Source organism: Neovison vison, chromosome 1 (genome assembly GCF_020171115.1).
Source record: "Neovison vison isolate M4711 chromosome 1, ASM_NN_V1, whole genome shotgun sequence".
In the NCBI taxonomy this organism is placed as follows: domain Eukaryota; kingdom Metazoa; phylum Chordata; class Mammalia; order Carnivora; family Mustelidae; genus Neogale; species Neogale vison.
This window is the reverse complement of record NC_058091.1, coordinates 140,379,955-140,404,428: the sequence shown is the minus strand read 5'-3', so window position 1 is coordinate 140,404,428 and position 24,474 is coordinate 140,379,955. Positions and strand designations below refer to the sequence as shown.

Genomic DNA, 24,474 nt, shown 5'->3' with positions numbered 1-24,474 from the left:
GAAATCCAGGAACTCTTCCACAATTAAGATCCTATATCCTAAGAATATGGCCTCTGTCCTAAAGTTCAGTGTTCTGTTTACAAAAGGGTCGGAATGCCAGCGGACAGACTCATCAGGCATTGCAAATGTACTTGACTATGTTTTCCTTTGTATCTATCTGTCTACCCTAAATCCTGAAATTATCTGGGCCACTGCTTTCCTATGGAAATGCTTGAGGGTACAACTAATTATTAAAAATACGTGGGGGGAGGCACCTGGGAGGCTGAGTCAGTTAAATAGTTGATTCTTGATTTCGGCTCAGTTCTTGACCTTAGAGCTGGGAGCTCCAGCCTGCTTCAGGGTCTGCACTGGCCGTGGAGGCCATTTAAAAAATGTGTGTATCTCACACATCCCTTTATGTAACAGAATGGATTTCAAGTAGATTTAATACATGTCACTTCTCCCTTTGCCTAAAATTCAACCACAGCCCCCAAGTTTCAGACATGTAGAAAAACCACAAATTAAACCTCTGTATTACTGAAACGCAGAATAGCTCAGAATTCCAGACACTCAGAAATGCAAGACACCATTTTCTACAACAGCGTGGGATCTACCATACCGGCCAGGGCTCTGCCAGCTCCTGGAGCGAAGGTCCACAGGAGAAATGAGACGTGAGGAGGCTCGGCCAGCCGGACGCGCTGCTTCCCCTCCCCCCGCGGGCAGAGACAGGACGGGGCAATTACACCAAGCTCAGAATACACAAGAACACTCTCTTGCAGCTGAATCTGGGCCAAGGCCATCAAATTACGGGCCTCTCGTTCTTTTCTTAGAAGGATTCAAGCAAAGATAAGGTCCCAAAAGCCACCCATGAGAAACAAGGCAGATTCGCGGAGTAAGGCAAGCTACCCACTTCTTCCCTTTTAATTCCTTTTAACATGTGGCAATATCATTTTATTTTTCTCTATAAGGGAGGGAAGGATCACCCATGATACTATGACTCCTAACATTTTCATTACACCAGTGTCAGGTTAGATCAAAAGCCTTTGATCAGCAACCAAATAGAGAGAAACTTATGAAACTGTTATTGTCACTGACAGATAGTACTTTTATCATCGAGGGCCCAGTGAACTGTGGTCCAGGATGTGCTCAAATACTCACTAGATCCTCTGGAAGGGAACAATGGTCTGAGGTCTCGGACTGCAAAAGAAAACCAACTGTTAATTAGATTTACTTATAAACTACAGGCGTTAAGTGTCCGTTTGCTTTCAGTTAAGACGCCCCTCTTCACCTGTGCAGCGGGTAAAAGCGACAAATGGGATAAAACAAGGCAGCGCTGAGGGCATGGAGGAGACAGCTACTGCTGTAAAGAGGTCACAGGTGGAGAGCTGAAGGAGCAGAAGGACTTTGGGGGCAATTTGACAAAATACGCAACATTTAAACGCACAATAATTTGACACTACCTTGCAGGCTGAAGACATACAAGCGATACACGCAGTTCACACCTGGCTAGTTTTCTGACAGGGGCTCTCAAACATGTGCACCCACAGAAGTATTAGAAATGCTCAGGAGCACCTGAGGCGCTCAGTCCATTAAACATCGGACTCTTGGTTTCAGCTCAGATCGTGATCTCCGTCCTGAGACTGAGCCTCCCACAGGGCTCCCCCCGCTCAGCGAGGATTCTTCTTGAGATTCTCTCTCCCTCTGCCCCTTCCTCCACTCCCTCTCTTTCTCTCTCTCACTCAAATAAATAAATAAAATCTTTTAGATTTTATTTATTCGGGGGGGGCAGGGAGGGAGGAGGGGCAGAGGGAGAGGGAGAAGCAGACTCCCTGCTGAACAGGAAGTCAGATGCAGGACTCGATCCCAGGACCCTGAGATCATGACCTGAGCTGAAGGCAGATGCTTAACCGACTGAGCCACCCAGGTGCCCCAAAATAAATAAATCTTTTTAAAAAATGTTCAAAGGCGCACTGTTTGTAATAGAAAAAAGCTAATCACAGCCCGGAAGTCCACCAAGAGTAGAAGAGTGTTCTGTTCAAACAACAGCCCACTGGGGCGCCCGGGTGGCTCAGTCATTAAGCATCTGCCTTCCGCTCAGGTCATGATCTCAGGGTCCTGGGATCGAGTCCCACGTCTGGCTCTCTGCTCACTGGAGAGCCTGCTTCTCCCTCTCCTCCTGACTCATGTGCTCTATCTCTGTCTCTCTCCCAAACAAATAAAAATAAAACCAAAAAAACAGCCAATGACACAGCAATGCGAAAGAACCAAGCACACACCACACACTACCGCAGGGGCACACCGCACAAACATAACGGCGACAAAGAGACCAGGCCCCGGAGAACGCACCCTGTGTGATTCCACTTACAAGTCCAGTCAGCCAGCCCAGAGAGTAGGGGAACAAGGGACGGAGGGTGTGAGTGAAAGGGGTGCAGGGGGGCCTCCTGCGGGGCTGGGAAAAGTTCAATTTCTCTACTGGGAGCTGGTTAAAGAGGGACTCTTCGAAGCGCCACCGAGTTCCGCATTTTGATTTGTACATTTTCTGTTTCTATGTTATACTTTAATAAAAAGGTTACCTACATCAACTGAAGACCGGCATACCCTATGGCCTGGCCAATCTGACCCCTTGGAATATTCCAGAGAAACTCTGGCATGCCGGCACCAGGGGAGGTGTGCAAGAATGCTCGCGTGCACCTCACGGCCCCAAATGAGAAACCACCCCCACGTGCACAGGCAGAACAGGTGTGCTGCGGCAGGTGGGCTTATGCACGGCGATACTGCCCAGCAGGGAGAAGTAATGAACCAGGGCTCAAGCATCGACATGGATACTTATGGGAAAACCTCAGTGTTGGGTAAAAAGAGCAAGTCGCAGAGGAATACAAACAACAGGACATAATTCATAACCAACCACAGAAATACAGAAAATGTTACATGTTGTTTTGGTCTCATAAATATGCATGACTCTGTAACAAAAAGCAGAGGCATAATACATGCAGAATTCAGAACACTGCAGAACACTTGCAGGGGAGGGAGAGAACAAGTACTGAGGGGCCCCCCTGGAGATACAGAGGCCTTGGCAAGGAACGCTCTGCTTCTAAAACAGGGTGCTGGGCACCTGAGTGCTTGTTTTAAGTCTTTATTCCTTACGTATCATCAGAAACCCGCTTTTGTGTCGATGTATTAGTTCAGATTAAAATGACCGTATCAGGGTGTGTGGCTGTATCAGTCAGTAGAGCACATGACCCTTAAATCTCAAGGTTAGGAGGTTCAAGCCCCAAGTTGGGGATGAAGCCTACTTAAGAAAAGAAGGGAAAGGGAAAGGGAAAGGGAAAGGGAAAGGGAAAGGGGAAGGAAGGAAGGAAGGAAGGAAGGAAGGAAGAAAGAAAGAAAGAGAAAATGACCATATATACTTAAGACACAGAAATTTCATTTCCTGGAATTGATCCTACAAGTAGACTGACAATGGCATAGATACAAAGCTATTCACTGTAGCACTGTCACTAACAGTAAACACAATTTTTTTTAAAGATTTTATTTATTTGTTTGACAGACAGAGATCACAAGTAGGCAGAGAGGCAGGCAGAGAGAGAGATGGGGAAGCAGGCCCCCTGCTGAGCCCAGAGCCTGATATGGGGCTCGATCTCAGGACCCTGAGATCATGACCTGAGCCGAAGGCAGAGGCTTAACCCACTGAGCCACCCAGGCACCTAACAATAAACACAATTTAAAAGTCACCTAAATACCCTTTAGTCAGGGTAAATTCATCAGGATACACCAACTGAATGGACTATGTCTTACATGGCCTTTAAGAACAAAGAGATCTTTGTGTGCTGATATGGAAACATCTTTCTATAAACCAAGAGGGGTGCTTGGGTGGCTCAACTGACTAAGCATCCAACTCCTCATTTCAGGTCAGGTGGGATCTCAGGGTCGTGGGATCACGCCCCGCTTCAGGCTCCAAGCTGGGCATGGAGCCTGCTGGAAATTCTCTCTCTCCTGCTCTGTCTCCTGCCCCCTCTGCCACTCCCTGCCTGTCTCTCCCCTTCTCTAAAAGAGATATATTAACGACCAAAAGCAAAGCCCCAAAAGAGCAGGCGGCGCTCACTACCGTGCTGTTTAATACTGGTTTACAAATAAACCTCTCCAGACTTTGTCCTTGACAGAATGCCAAGCTGAAGACCGAAGTGATTCTGGGTCAATAAACACCATTTCAATAAATATTTCAAACGTTCAGGCTACGGATGGCAATCAGTCGAGACTGGGGCAGTAGGTCTCGAAGGGGGATCTCTGGAGGGGAGAAGGAGATGAGAAAAGTGATGGCATCGTCAGAAGCTGGAATTTAAGACCACAAACCCTTCAACTTTAAGATGGTGGGAGGCTAGAGGAGAGAAAGACAATGAAAAAATGGAAGAGATCTGACACCTTGGAGCCCCTGCTGGGTAAAAGTGCCTGCAGTTAAAATACATCCAACCACATGAGGAACCGCAGTAAAGAAGTGGGGACAGAAGGGACTGTGGTACAGAAATTATGGGGGGCAATACAAGTAAAGCCCCATGAACACAGAAGCAAGAGTAAACAACGGAGAGATTATGGTGACTGGGAAGAAGTGACCCAAAACGCTAACAGGCACTGGGAGTGAGGAAAAGGCGGGGTGGCCCGAAGTGTGATGTAATCTACTTTTTCCTCTTTCATGTCCCGGTGTTAATGAGCATCTAAGACTGAAACATGCAATTTAAAAAAGAAGGGAGGGCGATTCCAACCCCCCCAGCATTCTCCTCACATATCTTCTTCATCTTTCAGGGAGATTTTCTTTTCTTGTCTTTTTATTTTTTTTTAAAGAGTTCGTTTATTTATTTGAGAGAGCAGAAGAGCACAGAGTGAGAGGGAGAAGCAGGCTCCCCACTGAGTAGAGGGCCAGGGTGATGCGGGACTCGATCTCAGGACCCTGAGATCATGACTTGGGCCAAAGGCAGACCCTCAACGGACTGAGCCACCCAGGCGCCCCTCAGGGAGATTTCAGAAACTACAATCCTTGTGATGAAGAAATTGTTACTCCACGTTCAGCAAGTTCTTAGTTCACTTTGGCTTCTTTTTCTTATGTTAAGTTGGTTGTGTGAAATAATGCAACCACGGAACATCAAACCAGCACATGCGGTAGTATGTGTGACATACCAAAGCAGTATGTCAGCCAGACCTTTTCCTCAGACACACTGAGGGGAATATTTTCGAACGACAATGGTTATTTCATGATGGTGGCCGCATGAGCTTGTTTTTTTGGCTATCATCTTTGTTCTTTTCTGTATTGTTTCAATGTTTCAAAGATGAGCACATGTCTTTTTTCTCAAAAACAAGCTCATTCTACAGAAAACCTTGGGGTATTCCCAAGCAGTTCAAGTTGAAGAAAGTGAAAAAGACACGGACCACAGGAAGGAAAACCAAGTAAATTGGAAAAGGGACACAGATGACCTGAAGATGAGCAGAAACGACGTCGGGGGGGAAAAAAAAGAAAAGAAAAGAAACTACGTCAAAATTGTATTTTCTGTTATCACAGGGTGAATGAGAAGAGGGATGGCGCAGAACTCCAAACCCAGCTAAACCAGAGTCAGGACAAATTATTTTCATATAAACCCTGCATGTAAAACATACTTACTGTTTAGTCACATAACATCATCAGGCAAGCCATCCAAGATATCTGTTTCATCCTTTTAGAACAATTGTCTGGAAGCTTCACAAAAGCAGGTTTCGTAAGAATGGCCCCAAGGATAGTATCTAGTAAGATAGTCTGCTATTTTTTACTGCTCCCTGGCCCAGCTCTCCTTTTAAATACAATGGAATCCACCTGAGAAGTCATCTGAGGTACAGGTGCTAGTTGTTAAGCTCAGGGTACACAATACTGATCAGCTCACCTGACACTCCAACCCCATTCCCGTCTCTGGACCCACTCAGCCTGGAAAATGAATTACCCAGCCCCCAACATCAGGCCCCTCCCTCGTTTTCCTCTCCTGTCCCACAAATGGCTTCTGCTCCAAAGGTCCAGCCCAAGCACCAATTCAGGTGCTGAACTGAACGGCTTCAGCACAGGACTTGCCAACTCCGGAACCCTGGCCCCCCAGGCTTAGATCTGTGCTTTCTACCCTTTACTCCCAAACTGCCAACATCAAAAATGAAACAGGGGTACCACCACAGATCCCACTGAGAGGAGAATGAGGGAACAGTGCAAGCAACTCTAACAAGTCTGACAGTGAAGATAAAATACATTTCGTCAAAAACACAACTGGCGGGGCGCCTGGGTAACTCAGTGGGTTAAAGCCTCTGCCTTCGGCTCAGGTCATGATCCCAGGGTCCTGGGATCGAGCCCCACATCGGGCTCTCTGATCAACAGGGAGCTTACTTCCCCCCCACCCCCACCGCCTGCCTCTCTGCCTACTTGTGATCTCTCTCTCTCTCTCTCTCTCTGTCAAATAAATAAATAAATCTTAAAACAAAACAAAACAAAAGAAGTAGAGAAAGTTTCTAACAAAATCCATCATCCGTTCATAACAAAACATTCTCAGCAAAGTAGGGAAAGAGAGGAACTTCTTCAGTCTGATCAAAGACATCTGTGAAAAGCTACAGCTGGCACTATACATAATGATAAAATACTGAACACATTTCTCCTAAGTCAGGAACAAGAAAAGATAGCTGTTCTCCAACTTCTACTCAACTCTGTGCTGATGGTCGTGGCCAAAGTAATAAGGCAAGAAGAAGAGCGAGCCCAAAAATTTAGTTTTTAAAAAAAGCACAAGAGTTGCTATGATGGTAGAAAATCCAAAGCAGGGCACCTGGGTGGCTCAGTGGGTTAAGCCGCTGCCTTCGGCTCAGGTCATGATCCCAGGGTCCTGGGATCGAGTCCCGCATCGGGCTCTCTGCTCAGCAGGGAGCCTGCTTCCCTCTCTCTCTCTCTCTGCCTGCCTCTCCATCTACTTGTGATCTCTCTCTATAAAATAAATAAATAAAATCTTTAAAAAAAAAAAAAAGAAAAAAAAATCCAAAGCAATCTACGAAAAGATCTTTGAAATTTAATAAGTGAATTCAAGAAAATCTCTGGGTAGAAAGTCAACATATACAAGCAATTTGTATTTCTACATAATTGCAACAAACAACTTGAAAATAAAGTTAAAAATAAATTCCACTTATAATTACAGAAAAAAGCAAAATATCTAGAAATAAATTTAACAAAGGACACCCTCAGTGAAAAACTAGAAAAACACTATGGAGAAAATTAAAAAGCCTGAAAAGATGGAGAGATATACCATGCTCATGGATCAGAACAGACGCTGGGAAACATTTTCTGTAAAAGGCTAGACAGTAAATACTTTAAAGCCTGTGTATCATACAGTCTACATCACAAACCCCTTACCACTGGAGCACGAAAGCAGCCACAGACAATACATAAAGAATGAGCATGGCTGTGTTCCAATAAAACTTTATTTTCAGAGGGGAAGATGACAGCAGAGGAGGAGGACCCTAGGCTTGCCCCGACCCACAAATAAAACTAGACCATCATCAAGTCATCCTGAATACCCCAGAAATTGATCTGAAGACTGACAGAACAAACTCCACCACTAAAGCGAGAGAAAAGGCCACACTGAGGAAGGTGGGAGTGCAGAGATGCGGCTTGGAAGAGAAATGGATCCTGGCCACTGGAGCAGGGAGGAGGAGCTGTGGTTGCAGAGACCGGCAAGAGACAGACTGGCACACAGGGGAGTGCACGGGGACAACGAATCCCCATAGCAACTGGCTTGGAAAGTAAGAAAGACCAAATCTCATGAGTTCTTGCAACCAGCAGGACTTAAAGTCGGGAGTTCTAAAGGTCAATGGGGTTGACTGGGATACAGCGTGGAAGCTATCACGGTTACTCTTGGAGAGGAGGAAGGGCAAATCGTCCTCAGACACGCAGCATGAATGAAAGAGAGATCTGAAGAGCCCCTGGGGCACACAGTGGGGAGGTTCGGTGCTCATCTCAGAGTGTGTCCCAGAGAAGCGGTGATCATGGAGAGATACCTCTGGGAACAAAGGAACTAGCAGGAGCCATTTCTCTTGTCCTTCCTTGGCACTGACACAGAGACACACCCACGGAAACCAACCCAGGGCCCACACTCATTACCTAACTTGCTGAGGTCAAGCCTCTCCCCAGCCCTGTGTTCCAGAAGAACCAACCATCCCAGTCACATTGGCCTAAATCCCAGCATGGCAGGCCCATGTCCCCCCAAAAGCCAGTGCAAACCCTACCCACACCGCATCACCCCAGCCTGGAGGTTTTTGAGGCCTCGGTTCTGGTGGCAGTGATGGCGGTCCCATTTCACAAGCAAACCAGAATACATCTAGTTAAAATGCAGCACATCAGGCCAGGAACCAAACACTGCCCACAACAGGCGAAGAGGGCCTCTGCAGAGGACTAGCCTGAAGGATAAAGTGTCCAGGACACACCTGCAGAGTGCTCCCAAGCACACGCTGGAGACAGTCCCAGAAGCGCCAGGCCTTGGGGAACAGGAGACACTACAACAGCAGGGCACTGCAGGACCTCTTCTTCATAAGGCCACTACCCTCAAGAACAGATGTAGCTGATTTTCCCAACACACATAAACAGGCACAGAGACTTAGACAAGATGAGAAGACAGAGGAATGTGTCCCAAATTAAAGAAAAGGACAATGCCACAGCCAGAGCTCTAACGGAAACAGAAGTAACATGCCTGATAGAGAATTTAAAGCAATGATCATAAAGATACTCAATGAACTTGAGAAAAGAGTAGAGGACAACACTGAGACCCTTGACCCAGAGAAAAGGAATAACATGGCAGAGTGAAATGAATTGATAGAAGTAACAGCAGGATGAAAGAAGCAGAGGAAAGAATGAGTGATGTAGAAGACTGAGTAATGGAAAGTAATCAAGCTGAACAAAAGAGAGAAAAGACTTATGTAAATAAGAACAGACTTAGAGAACTCACTGACTTCATCAAACGTAGCAACATTCCTATTATAGGAGCCCTGGAAGAGAAGGAGAGAGAGAGAGAGAGAAGGCGGCAGAGAATTTACTTGAAGAGATAATAGCTGAGTGGCACCAGGGTGGCTCTGTCAGTAAAAAATCCTACTGTAGATGTTGGCTCATGTCATGTTCTTAAGGTCATGGGATTGAGCCCCAGTTGGGCTCTGCACTCAGTGTGGAGTCCACTAGTCCTTCTCCCTCTCCTGGCCAGCACATTCGCTCTCTCCCTCAAATAAGTAAATAAATAAAATCTTATTTAAAAAAAAAAAAAAAAGAAAGAAAAGAATAGCTCAAAACTTCCCTAATCTGGGGAAGGGAAGAGATAACTAGATCCAGGAGGCACAGAGAACCCCCAGTAAAATCAACAAAAGCCGATCCATACCAAGACATACTATAATTAGAATGGTAAAATATAGTGATAAGGAAAAAATATTAAAAGCAGTAATACATGGGCGCCTGGGTGGCTCAGTAGGTTGAGCCGCTGCCTTCGGCTCAGGTCATGATCGCAGGGTCCTGGGATCGAGTCCCGCATTGGGCTCTCTGCTCAGCCGGGAGCCTGCTTCCTTCTCTCTCTCTCTCTCTGCCTGCCTCTCTGCCTGCTTGTGATCTCTCTCTGTCAAATAAATAAATAAAATCTTTAAAAAAAAAAAAAAAGCAGTAATACAAATGAAGACAGTTATGGAGAGAAAGGAAACCCCAAAAGGCGAGCCACAAATTTTTCAGCAGAAACTTTCCAAGGCAAAAAAGAGCGGCGTGCTATATAGTCAAAGTGCTGAATGAGAAACACATGCAGCCAAGAATACTCTTTCCAGCCAGGCTATAATTCAGAATGGAAGGAGAAGCAAGGAGTTTCCCAGACAAACAAAACCTATAGGGGGTGCCTGGGTGGCTCAGTGGGTTAAAGCCTCTGCCTTTGGCTCAGGTCATGGTCTCAGGGTCCTGGGATCAAGCCCCACATCAGGCTCTCTGCTCAGCAGGGAGCCTGCTTCCCTTCCTCTCTGTCTGCCTCTCCGCCTACTTGTGATCTCTCTCTCTCTCTCTGTCAAATAAATAAATAAAATCTTAAAAAAAAAAAAAACCCTATAGGAGTCCACGGTAACTAAACCAGCCTCGCAAGTAATATTACAGGGGACTTTTTGAGTGGAAAGGAAAGACCAAAAATGGTTGTATGAGGGTAGGAAACACACAAGCAGTAAAAATGAGTATATCTGTAAAAAATTAGTCAAGGAGAATACAAAATAAAAGGATGTAAAACATGACACCCTATACCTACAAACGTGGGGAAGACAGGAGAAAAAACTGGGTTCAAACCTAAATGACCGTCCACTTAATAGAGACTACTATGGGACTAAAAGGTTTGTACAAACTTAATTTTTGGTAACCACAAATCAAAAACCACCAGCAAATATGCAAAGAACAAAGAGAAAGAAATCCAAATACATCTCTAAAGAACACCAGCAAACTATGAAAGAGAAAAAGAAAGGATGAGAGAAAAACTTCAAAACAAATGACAAAATAATGAAATGGCAATAAATATGTATCTATCAATGATGACACTGAATGTACATAAACTAAATGCTCCACTCAAAAGACACAATGTGACAGAATGGATTAAAAAACAGGACTCGTGGGGCGCCTGGGTGCCTGCTTCTTCCTCTCTCTCCGCCTGCCTCTGCCTACTTGTGATCTCTGTCTGTCAAATAAATAAATAAAACCTTAAAAAAAAAAAAAAGAAAGAAAGAAAAAACAGGACTCGTGTACATGCTGCCGACAAGAGACTCATTTTACACCTAAGATTTAAAGTGAGAAGGTGGAGAAACATTTATCAGGCAAACAGATCTAAAAGAATGCTGCAGTAGCAATACTTCTATTGGACAAAATAGACTTTAAAAGAAAGCCTGGGGGCACCTGGGTGGCTCAGTGGGTTGAAGCCTCTGCCTTCGGCTCAGGTCGTGGTCCCAGAATCCTGGGATCAAGCCCCACATCGGGCTCTCTGCTGAGTGGGAGTCTGCTTCCTCCTCTCTCTCTGTCTGCTTCTCTGCCTGCTTGTGATCTCTGTTTGTCAAATAAATAAATAAAATCTTTAAAAAAAAAAAGAAAGCCTGAAAAAATTAACAAGTCAGGGAATGACAGATGCTGGTGAGGATGCAGAGAAAGGGGACCCCTCCTATGCTGTTGGTGGGAAAGCATGCTGGTGCAACCACTCTGGAAAAACAGCATGAAGCTTCCTCAAAAAGTTGAAAATAGAGCTACCCTATGACCCAGCAATCACACTACTGGGTATTACCCCAAGATACAAATGCAGTGATCCAAAGGGGCACACGCATCCAAATGTTCCTAGCAGCAATGTCCACAATAGCCAAACTATGGGAAAAACCTAGATGTCCATCAACAGATGAATGGATAAAGAAGATGTGGTATATATATATACAATGGAACATTATGCAGCCATCAAAAGAAATGAAATCTTGCCATTTGCGACAACATGGATGGAACTAGAGGATATTATGCTGAGTGAAATAGGTCAATCAGAGAAAGACAATTATCATATGATCTCCCTGATATGAGGAAGTTGAGAGGCAATGTGGGGGGTAGAAAAGGAATAAATGAAACAAGATGGGATTGGGAGGGAGACAAACCATAAGAGACTCTTAATCTCACAAAACAAACTGAGGATTGCTGGGGGGAGGGGGTAGGGAGAGGGTGGTGAGGTTATGGACACTGGGGAGGGTATGTGCTATGGTGAGTGCTGTGAAGTATGTAAACCTGGTGATTCACAGACCTGTAGCCCTGGGACTAATAATACATTATATGTTAATTTTAAAAAATTAAGAAAAAAAGAAAGTCTATAATAAGAATCAAAGAAGGACACTATAATAAAGGGGACAATTCAACAAGAAAATATAACAATTGTAAATATGTATGCACCCGGGGCACCTAGGTGACTCAGTTAAGTGTCCAACTCTTGGTTTGGGCTTGGGTCACAGTCTCAGGGTCAAGGGGCTGAGCCCTACGTTGGGCTTCTTGCTCAGCTCAGAGTCAGCTTGAAAATATCTTTCTTTCTGCACCCCCCTCGCTCTTTAAAATACATAAAATCTTTTTTTTTAAAGATTTTATTTATTTATTTGATGGACAGAGATCACAAGTAGGCAGAGAGGCAGGCAGAGAGAGAGGAGGAAGCAGGCTTCCTGCTGAGCAGAGAGCCCGATGCAGGGCTCGATCCCAGGACCCTGGGATCATGACCTGAGCCAAAGGCAGAGGCTCTAACCCACTGAGTCACCGAGGTGCCCCTAAAATAAAATCTTTAAAAAATATATATTTATGCACCCAACATAGGAGCTCCCAAACACATAGAACAGTTAATAACAAAAATAATGGACTAATCAATAATACCAAAGTAGTACGGCACTTTAACACCTGACTTACAGACAGGTGGACAGATTATCTAAACAGGAAGTCAACAAGGGAACAATGGTAACAATGGTTGAGCGTTACACTCGAATAGTATGACAACTGTATCTCTTAAACTCTTAAGAGATATATTGAGAACATTACATTCTAAAGCAGCAGAATACACGTTCTTTTCAAGTACACAGGGAACCATCTCCAGAACAGATCACATACTGGGCCACAAAACAAGCCTCAACAAATTGAAAAGATCAAAGTCACACCATACATCTTTTCTCATTGCACTGCTATGAAACAAGAAGTCAACCCCAAGAAAAAAATCTGGGAAGGACACATGGACATGGAGGTTAAGTAACATGCTATTAAACAATGAATGGGTCAACCAGGAAATACGAGAAGAAATTTTAAAAGTACATGGAAACAAGTAAAAGTGAAACACAATGATTCAAACCTTTGAGACACAGCAAAAGCAGTCCTAAGAGGGAAGTGTATAGCAACAGAGATCTACCTCCAGAAGCAAGAAAAAGTGCAAACAACTTAACCTTACACCTAGAGGAACTAGAAAAAGAACAACAAATGAAGCCTAAAGCCAGCAGAAGAAAGGAAAAAACAAAGATTAGGGCGGAAATAAGTAATATAGAAACAAAATATACAATAGAACAGATCGATGAAACCAGGAACTGGTTCTTCGGGAAAAAAACCAAAAAACCAAAAGAACAACCAATGAAATTGATAAATGTCTAGATGGACTCATTGAGAAAAAAAAGAGAAAGGACCCAAATCACAAGCAGGAAAGGAGAAATAAAAACTAACCTTACAGAAATATAAATAATTGCAATGGTATATTATAAAAAACAATATGCCAACCAATTGGACAACCTAGAAGAAATGGATAAATTCACAGGAACCTATAACCTACCAAAACTGAAGCAGGAAGAAACAAAATTTGAACAGACCAATTACCAGCAAAGAAAGCGAATCAGTAACAACAAAAACAATAAAAACTCCCAACAAACAAAAATCCAGAACCAGATGGCTTCACAGCTGAATTCTACCAAACTTTTATTTTTTATTTTTTTTTTTTTTTAAAGATTTTATTTGAGAAACAGAGAGAGCACAGGCAGGGGGAGAGGCGGAGGGAGAGGGAGAAGCAGACTCCTCGTTGAGCAGGGAGCCTGACACGGGGCCCCATCCCAGCACTCTGAGAGAGGACTTGAGCTGACACACTCATTTCACCGACTGAGCCGCCCTGGCGCCCCTCTACCAAACATTTACGGAAGAGTCAATACCCATTCTTCCCACACTATTCCAAAAATTAGAAAAGGAAGGAAAACTTTCAGATTTATTCTGCGAGGCCAGCATTATTACCCTGATATCAAAACCATATAAAGACACCACAAAAAAGAGAATTACAGACCAGTATCTCTGATGAACACAGATGCAAAAATCCTCAACAAAATACTAGCAAGCCAGATCCAACAATACATTAAAATAATCATTCACCATGATTAAGGGACACACATTCCCGGGCTGCAAGAGTGATTGAATATTAACAAATCAATGTGATCCATCACATTGATAAGAGAAAGGGTAACTACTATCTACTACTATCATTTCAATAGATGCAGAAAAAGCACTTGACAAAGTACAATATCCACTTATAATAAAATCCCTCAGGTGCCTGGGTGGCTCAGTTGTTAAGCCTCTGCCTTCAGCTCAGGTCAAGATCCCAGGGGGTCCTAGGATCGAGCCCCGCATCCGGCTCCCCCTTGGTAGGAAGCCTGCCTACTTCTCCCTCTCCGACACCCCCTGCTTGTGTTCCCTCTCTTGCTGTTATCTCTCTCTGTCAAATAACTAAATAAAATCTTGGGGAAAAAAAAAACAAACCCTCAACAAAGCAGGTTTAGAGGGAACGTACCTCAACATAATAAAGGCTACATAGGAAAAACCCACAGCTGGTATCATCCTCCAAGGGGAAAAACGGAGCTTGTCCTCTAAGATGAGTAAGACAAGGATGCCCACTCTCACCATTTTTATTCAACATAGCACTGGAAGTCCTAGCCACAGTCATCAGACAACAAAAAGAAATAAAAGGCATCCAAATAAGAAAGAAAGAAGTAAAACTTTCACTGTTGGCAGACGACAGGATGCTACACACAAAAAACGTGAAAGATAACAAAAAACTGCTAGAATGGATCAACAAATTCACAGGATACAAAATTAATCTATAGAAATCTGTTGCATTTCTATACGCCAATAATGATGAAGCGGAAAGAGAAATTAAGAAAACAATTCCATTTACAACTGTACCCAAAATAGTAAGATACCTAGGAATAAGCATAACCAAAGCAGTGAGAACCTGTACTCTGCAAACTGTAAACCACCGATGAAAGAAACTGAAGATGACACAAAGAAATGGAAAGACATTCCATCCACATGGATCAAAAGAACAAATACTGTTAAAATGTCCAGAATACCCAAAGCAATCTACAGATTTAATGCAGTCCCTATCAAAATACCAACAGCATTTTTCACAGAGCTAGAATGAGCAATCACAGAATTTGTACGGAGCCACAAAAGACCCTGAGTAACCAAAGCGATCTTAAGAAAAGCAAAGCTTGAGATGTCACAATTCTGAACTTCAAGTTCTATGACATGGGTGTAGTAATCAAAACAGTATGGTACTGGCAAAAAATAGACGCGTTGGGGGCCTGGGTGGTTCAGCAGGTTGGGCCTCTGCCTTCGGCTCAGGTCATGATCTCAGGGTCCTGGGATTCAGCCCTGCATCAGGCTCTCTGCTCAGGAGGGAGCCCACTTCCCCCTCTCTCTGCCTGTCTCTCTGCCTACTTGTGATCTGTCAAATAAATAAATAAAATCTTAAAAACAAGCAAACAAAAAAACCCAAACCAGACGCATATATCAATAGAATGGAGAAACCAGAAATAAACCCACAATTACACTGTCAGTTCATCTTTGACAAAGCAGGAAACCTATCCAATGGGAAAAAGTCTCTTCGACAAACGGTGTTGGAAAAAGTGAACAGCTACATGCAAAAGAATGAAACGAGGCTGCTTTCTGACACCATACACCCAAATAAACTCAAAATGCATGAAAGAGCTAAATGTGAGACCTGAAACCATAAAAATCCTTGAAGAGAACACAGACAGTAAATTCTCTGACATTGGCCAAAGCAACATTTTTCTAGACATGTCTCCTGAGGCAAGGAAAACAAAAGCAAAAATAAACTATTGGGACCTCATCAAGATAAAAAGCTTCTGCACAATGAATGAAACAGGCAACAAAATAGTCAGTCTACTGAATGGGAGATGGTATTTGCAAAAGACTTTGCTGAAAAAGGGTTAGTATCCAAAATATATAAAGAACCGATACAACTCAACACCCAAAAAAATAATCCAACTAAAAGCGGGCAGAAGAGATGAACAGACATCTGTGCAAAGACCACATCCAGATGGCCAGCAGACACATGAACAGATGTTCCACATCATTTACCAGGGAAAGGCAAATCAAAACCACAATGTAGTATCGACTCACACCTGTCAGAATGCTAAAATCAAAATCACAAGAAACAACAAGTGTTGGTGAGTGTGGAGAAAAAGAAACCCTCTTGCACTGTTGGTGGGAATGCATACTGGTACAGCTGGTGTGAACAGTATGGAAGGTCCTCAAAAAGTTAAAAACAGGGGCACCTGGGTGGCTTAGTGGATTAAGTCTCTGCCTTCCGCTCAAGTCATGCTCTCCGGGTCTTGGGATAGAGCCCTGCATTGGGCTCTCTGCACAGTAGGGAGCCTGTTTCCCCCTCTCTGCCTCTCTCTCTCTGTCAAATAAATAAATAAAATATTTTTTAAAAAAAAAAGTTAAAAACAGAACTACCCTATGATCCAGTAATTGCACTAGTGGGTATTTGCCCAAAAAATACAAAAACACTAGTTCAAAGGGATACATACACTTGTTTGTTTACTGCAGCATTATCTACAATTGCGAAATTACAGAAGCAGCCCAAGTGTCCAACAGCAGATGAATGGATAAAGACGTGGTATATACACATAGTGCAACATTTTTCAGCCATAAAAGAAGAATGAAATCTTGCTTTTCGTAACAACACGGATGGATCTAGGGAGTATATGCTAAATGAAATAAAAGTCAGTCTGAGAAAGACAAATACCATATGATTTCACTCGTATGTGGCGTTCAAGAAGCAAAACAAACAAGCAAAGGAAAAGAAAAGAGAAAAACAAACCAAGAAATAGACTCTTAAATATACAGAACAAACTGGTGGTTGCCAGAGGCAAGATAGGTAGGGGAAGGGAAAGAAGGATGGGCATTTAGGAGCACATTTATCATGACGAGTACCAAGTATGGAATTACTCAATCACTAGATTACATACCTGAAACTAATATTAAAAAAAGTTAGACATTTTAAATACTAATTACCACATGTCAAAAAAATATATATATATATATTATATATATATATCAGTATACCAACTATGTCAGATTCCCAATTGCCCAAACATAACCATTCAATATATATATAATATATATATATTATTATTTTATATATATATATTATATATATATATCAGTATACCAACTATGTCAGATTCCCAATTGCCCAAACATAACCATTCATCCCTTCTTCCTTACTAAAAGGATCCTGGTTTTGTTTGATTTTGCTCAGTTACACTTCCTTTATCTCTACTGTTGTTCACAGCAGGTGCATGATCCTGTTCTAGCAATGAGATGTAAAGAGAAATCCACTGTTGGAACTTCTGGAGGCTACTGTTTTACCAATAAAAGAGGAAGCACCACAGCTGGCGCACCCTTCTCGGCCTCTGCCTTTCGCATCTTTTCTGCTTAGAATCTGCACACAATGGCTGACAGTGTGGCAACCATCTCCTGGTGGGACTGGAAACTAGAAGGGAGACTTCCCTGGGTAGCCACACCAGCCCTGGACAGGATATTTCCAAACTGCTTATCATGAGAAAACAAAAAGTCTTCAACTGGGGTCCTGTTATACATAGTCTGATGCAATCCCAATAAAATGATCAATACAATAAATGAAAAATACACACCATCACTCTTTAGTTACAACTAAATTAACCGACTCATTAATTCCAAAGGAAAACCGACAGAGATCATACCTTAATAGTAGTATTCAATTTCATACCACATCTGTAGGTCCTTGCTATCTGTGGAGTGAGATGGATTTCCTTGGTAAGTTGTCTCCATTTTCTGCACTCGGGTTTTGTACACTGAACCTAGATGGAAAGCAGTATGTCAAGGTCAGTGAGTTGGCTAATCCTGAGCTGGCATGGCCATCCTCCTCCACTCACTCTGCCATTTTTCCACAAGATCTGACCAGCCTTTTTGTACTTCTAAGTACTTTTTCCTCCCCCATCACCATCACCCACATAATCCACGTTTACCCCATTGGGGTAACAACTTCTGATTCAATACTAGCTCAGGCAGCAGGAAAGTACAAAGGGGATCTGAACACGGTTGTCAGAAAGGCTTTCCAGCTCTAACCTAAAGAAATGATCAAGAATTAAATTTAGTCAAAAAAGTATCACAGAAATGCAGTGTGATACTCCGAATGGGATCCTGGAATAGTAAGGAGGACAAAACTGGTGAAATCCAACTGAAGTCTGTAATGTTGTTATTAGTACCGTACCAATGGTAATTTCTGAGCTTTACATTATGGTGGGTGGATGGTAACATTAGAAGAAACTGGATGAAGAATATATGGGAATTCTCTGTTACTATCCTTATAACTTTTCTGTAAATTTTAGATTCTAAAATATAAGATTTTCTTTTAAAGTGTGCAGATATGCATATGGAAAATATTAAGCTGGATGTCTACATACAAAATTTAGCTCAAATTGGGGGTGCCTGGGTGGCTCAGTTGGTGAAGCATCTGACACTTGGTTTCAGCTCAGGTCTTGAGCTCATGGGTTGTGAGACTGAGCCTTGTGTCAGGCTCTGGACTCAGTGGGGAGTCTGCCTGAGACTCTCTCCCCTTCTCCCTCATCTCCTCCTCCTGCCTTGGTGAACTCTCTCTCTAAAATCAATCTTAAAAAAAAAAAAAACTCAAGATGGATCAAACATCTAAATGAAGGCCTGAAGTGATAAAAATCTTAGAAGAAAAGATCTTCGTGATCTCAGACTTGGCCAGGTTCTTGGAGAGAACATCAAAAGCACAAACAGCAAAAAACAGATAAACTAACTTCAAAATAAAAAATTCTGTACAGCAAAAAACTACCAAGAAGTGAAAAGGCAACCTATAGGAAAAATATTTGCAAGTCATATATCACAAGGGTTTAGGATCCGGAATATATAAAGAACTCCTACAATTCAATACTGAAAGATATAAACAACCCAACTAAAAATGGGTTGTTGAGGGGCGCTTGGATGCCTCAGTCCTTAAGCGTCTGCCTTTAGCTCAGGTCATGATCCCAGGGTCCTTACTGCTCAACAGGAAGCCTGCTTCTCCCTCTCTCATGTCCCCTGCTTGTGTTCTCACTCTCACTGTGTCTCTCCTCTGCCAAATAAATAAATAAAATCTTTAAAAATAAATAAAAATGGGTTGTTTAAAAAAGATGCTTTTATTTTTGTCTGATTGCTGCATAAAGAAATAAAAGGCATCCAAATTGGTAAGGAAGAATTAAAACCATCGCTATTGGCAGATGACATGATACTATATATAGAAAACTCTTAAGACCCCACCAAAAAACTATTAGAATAAATGAATTCAGGAAAGTTTCAGAATATAACATTAATATATAGAAATAAGTCGTGGTTCTACACACTAATAATGAAGTGGCAGAAAAAGAAATTAAGAAAACAATTGCATTTAAAATTACACAAAAAAGAATAAAAATACCCAAGAGAGTGAAAGACCCGTACTCTGAAAACTGTAAGACCTTAACAAAAAGAACTAAAGATGACACAAAAGGAATGATATACCACGCCCATGGAATAGTAACAGTGACACTGTTAAAATGTCTGTACTACCCAAAGCAATCTACAGATTTAATGCAATTCCTATCAAAACACCAAAAGCATTTTTCACAGAACTAAAATCATCCTGAAATTTGTATGGAACTACGAAAGACCTCAAACAGCCAAAGCAATCTTGAGAAAGAACAAAGCTGGAGGTATCACAATCCCAGATTTCAAGATAAACAACAAAGCTGTAGTCATCAAAACACTATGGTACTGGCACAAAAACACAGAGGTCAATGGAACAGGATAGAGAGCCCAGAAATAAACCCATATTTATATGATCAATTAATCTACAACGGGGATGCAAGAACATACAATGGGGGAAAGACAGTCTCTTCAATAATGGTACTGAGAAAACTGGACAGCTACATACAAAAGAATGACACTGGACCACTTTCTCTCACCAAACACAAAATAAACTCAAAATGGATGAAAAGATCTAAATGTGAGACCTGAAACTGTAATACTTCCAAAAGGAACCAGGGGCAATAAAGTTCCAGGACATTGGCCTTAGCAACATATTTATGGAAAGGTCTCCTGAGGCAAGGGAAACAAAAGCAAAAATAAACAACTGGGACTACATTAAAATAAAAAGCTTTCACACAGTGAAAAAACTATCAATAAAACCCAAAAGCAACCCAGTGAACAAAAGACATCTGCAAATGATATATCCAGTAAAGAGTTAATATCCATATTATATAAAGAACTTCTACAACTCAATACCCAGAAAACAAATAATCTGATTAAAAATGGGCAGAGGACCTGAATAGACATTTTTCCAAAGAACACCTACAGCTGGCCAAGAGACCCATGAAAAGACGCTCAACATCACACATCATCAGGGAAATGCAAATCAAAACCACAATGAGATCACCTTACACCTGCGAGAATGACTAGTATTGAAAAGACAAGAAATAATTAGTATTGGTGAGAATGTGGAGGAAAATGAACACTCGTGCATTGTTGGTAAGAATGAAAATTGCTGGAAGCACTGTGGAAAACATGCAGTGTTTCCTGAGAAAATAAATAGAATCACCATAGGATCCATCCAGTAACTCCACTCCTGGGCTATCTACCCAAAGAAAACAGAAACACTAATTTGAAAAGATACACGTGCCCTATATTTACTGTAGCACTATCTAACATAGCCAAGATATGAAAGCAATCCAAGTGTCCATCAAGAGATGAATATTCAAAAAATGATATATACACACACAATGGAATATTACACAAACCTAGAGAAGAATGAGATTTTGCTATTTGTCACAACATGGATGAACTTAGAGAACAGTGTATTAAGTGAAACGAATCAAAAATAAATACCATAGGATTTTGGTTATATGTGGAACCTCAAAAACAAATGAACAAAAAAGCAAAAGAGACTCTTAATGACAGAGAACAAACTGGCTAGGAGGGTAGAGGGAGGGGTGAAACAGGTAAAGGCAATTAAGAGCTACAAACTTCCAGTTACTGATTAATTAATAAGTCACAGAAACAAAAAGTATAGCGCAGGGAATATAATCAATAATTTTTTAAAAATGGGCAAAAGACTTGCACAGATATTTCTCATTACAAAAATGCAAATCAAAACCACAATGAGATACTCCCGCCAGGGGTATCTATCACTGATGCCTACCACGATAGCTAGAATCAAAATAATGGGAAACAAGAGTTGGTGGACATGTGCTGAAATCTGAACCACTACACGGTGCTGCTGGGAATGGAGACTGTGTAGCAGTTTGCTATGGAAGAGTCTGGCAGTCCCTCAAAGGGTTAAACAGTTACCATATAACCCAGTAGTTTTATTGCTAGGTATATGCAAAGCAAAACTGAAAACAGGTATTCAAATATTCAAGCACAAATGTCCACAGGAGCAACTGTATGCAATAACTAAGAAGTGAAAACAACCCAAATGTCCAACAACGAATCCATCCAACGAACAGTACCCGTGAAAAGGAATGAATTACAACACAGATGAACTTTAAAAACATGATACCACGTGAAAGAAGTCGGTCATAAAAGGTCACATACTGCATGATTCCTTCATATAAAACATCCAAAATAGGACTCTCACAAAGACAAAGATCGGTGGTTGCCAGGGGTTAGGGGAGAGGGAACGGAAGGTGACTATTCGATGCACACAGGCTTCCTCTGTGAATGATGAAAATGCCTTGGAATTACCATTTGGTTGCACAGTATTATCAATCTACTAAATGGCATTAAATCATGCACTTGAAAATGGTTACTTTAGGGGCACCTGACTAGCTCAGGCGAGAGCTTGCATTTCTTGATCTTGTGGTCATAAGTTCGAGCCCCACGTTGGGTGTACAGAGTAATTAAAATAATAAAACTAAAAAAAAATAAGTTTGTTATGTGAACTTTGCATCGATAAAAAAATTTTAAGTGTGTAAAAGAGAAGCTCAAAATTACCTATAATATTTTAAAAATTAGCGAATCACTTATTAAATAACAGAGTTACCTAATAGATACAATCACTAAATTATATTGTCAAAGAACGGCTAAATGGAAAAGTAAAATTAAATCGATAAACTAAAAGCTAAAAAAAATTATACACAAAGTGTGATTTTTGACCTAACTACGATCTATACGCTTCTTCTTTGTACTATGTGAATTACCAACGTTTCCAACGGAAATAAAAAATGTGATGTTTTAACAGACCCAGAAAGAAGAATAAGTGAAATAACAGAAAGATTTCCTAAAAATCAGTCAGGTCATTCATTCCTGTCTTTCGCCCCACAGATGTTTTCCAGGACAATACACTTTTTACCCAGTAGGGGAGCTGCTGGTCCGCCATGAAAGCTTTGGGACTAGGTTCGGTTTTTCCATTGCTAGTCCATATTTTTTTCCAGGCCATATATTTGTCATATCCGTCCTTATGGCTGAAAAGAATAAAAATAAATATATCATGCTAGAAGTTCACCAGGGTCTCCAAACAGGAGGCAGGTCAGCAAGTCTTCTGTAAAGGGTTTAACTGGCCGTATCATAAAGAGAGGGCGAGTTATCTCAGCCCCCTTCAAACAGGTGATCAGGAAGGGTGCGTTCCTTCTAGTTTAGGATAGAAAACTAGGAAGACAGGATGGGTCCCCATCTGTCTGGCACCCCACAGTTCTCAGCCTCCTCCCCCAAATCTCTGCATCGCTGGCCCCATGCACAGTCACAGAACAGCAAAGCAGGGCGCAGATTTTTCAGAACGTGCAGACTAGAACCTCACGGCAGGTGCCTTCTGAGCCCCGAACGTGCACACGCACAGCACCCACACACCCAGCCACCGCATGAGAGTTCTGCACAGCTCTCGTCATGGCTAAAAGGGTGGAAAACTTCAGGAAGCCCGGGGGCTCCTTCTGCAGCCCCCCCCCCACCCTCCCGCCACATCCCCTCCACCGCGCAAGCTCCAGCAATTAGGGAACAAACCTTCGGTAGTAATGGTCAAAGCATTCATTACAGAAATGCTCCCCGCAGGAGAGGTGATACCATCGGGACGTGTAGCCGTTTTTGGCACATCTGAAAATAGCAAAAAATGTGTAGCTTTGGTCATGAGTAAGCATTCTTTCTCGCTTTTTCAGAACAAGTCTTAAGCACATCCTAGGAGCCCATTTTGTACCATGTCCACTTAGAATTCTAACGGCAGAGAGCGGATGACCGGGAAACTTCAAAGGATGTCAGATCCACGATAAAACCTGACGAAGACACAGGGACGTAAAGACCACCAGTACCTAACCCAGCTGGCCGCAACCACGAGGGCTCAGAACTGGGGCTCAGAAGTTTTATCGAGACTCCTCCAGGGCAATGAGTTTTAGGACATGAAAAGGAGTGTCGCCGTGCTTGCTGCAAGCGGCACGGGTACAAAGGAGACAAGGACAGCTTCCAGCAGGAACATATGGCCCAACACGGAACCGCCAGCTGCAATCCGACCATCAGACAGGCTCTCCAGGGACCAGAACCCGTCGTCACACGGCCATGACCGTAGCCAAGGAAGGAGCTAACACCATCACCTCTCTGTGCTTAAAAAATAAAAATGGGGGTTGTTTTCCAGGTTTTATTGACTTGGAAGCCTTCACTGGAGATTTTTCTTGGGACGTCAAAGGTGATGCTTGGGTTGTCCCCATAAAAAGGACAAGAGTGAAGGGAGCTTCCTGGTGTCAGGAAGTCCGGTATGTGTCCGCTGGAAGAGGAGGGATGTTTTCGGAGGGGAGGAGCAGCCCAGGGAAAGCGACACACGCTGGTCCCCACGGGGAGCCCAGGGTCCTCTGTACTGCATTCCTACCCCTGACCCTCAACCCCCAGGAGAGGGACAGCCAACAGCGGGCAGGACCAGGGACACTGACGGCAGCTGCTGAGAGCAGGAGGGGGGGAAGCACCCAGCAGGGTGTGGGGCACAGAAATGCCCAACGGGTCTCTATTCTTAGGTGACTTACAGTATCTCTATCTATCTTTAGGGAAACGGTCCTGCAGGCTGAGCCTCCCACCAAGAATGTTCTCCTGGGCAGGGCGGGGAGGCCGAGACGCGCCAGCCGCACAGACCTTTCCGAAGCGCTTGCAAAGCACACGGGACACGCGACGGTGCAGCCCGACTTCTCACATCTCCTGTATTTCTTCTCTGACCCGCCATCTTCGTCCTCGTCTGTTGTCTCCGTTGCTTTCTTCTTTGCCTGAGGAAGAACCAGCGGAGGTTACACGACTTCCCCGCAACGGCCCCCGGGGGAAGAAGGTGGAAGGTTCAGGACGGAAAGAACCTTCACCTTGTGAAGATCAACAACACCCTGCCAGTAGGTGAGGGGTTGACAGGACGGCAAGTTCCTTGAGACGGCAGGGCAGTGTGCAAATAACTCGGACTTGCTGCAGACACAGAAGCAGCACCTGAACAACAGGTCTCTGAGGACAGAGCTGAAATGCGAGCTAAGAAACGTTGGGGCTTTCTTGGCAAAAAGGTGTACCAGTCAAAACAACAGCCACTCTCAAATCAAAAAAATCAAAAAATTTTAAAAGAGTTTATTTAGGGGCACCTGGGTGGCTCAGTGGGT

At 42.9% G+C, this 24,474-nt stretch overlaps 1 protein-coding gene across 1 annotated transcript in view; it reads right to left on the bottom strand.

Annotated features, from left to right (window-relative positions):
• KDM1B (lysine demethylase 1B) overlaps nt 1-24,474 on the bottom strand; it is a 58,609-nt gene that overhangs the window by 30,942 nt on the left and 3,193 nt on the right. Inside the window, exons 3-7 of the mRNA XM_044251658.1 lie at nt 23,975-24,102; nt 22,865-22,954; nt 22,221-22,332; nt 17,572-17,688; nt 1,138-1,176 (exon numbers count right to left, since the gene is read on the bottom strand). Of these exons, the coding sequence (XP_044107593.1) occupies nt 1,138-1,176; nt 17,572-17,688; nt 22,221-22,332; nt 22,865-22,954; nt 23,975-24,102 (486 nt within the window). The remainder of the gene's footprint in view (nt 1-1,137; nt 1,177-17,571; nt 17,689-22,220; nt 22,333-22,864; nt 22,955-23,974; nt 24,103-24,474) is intronic.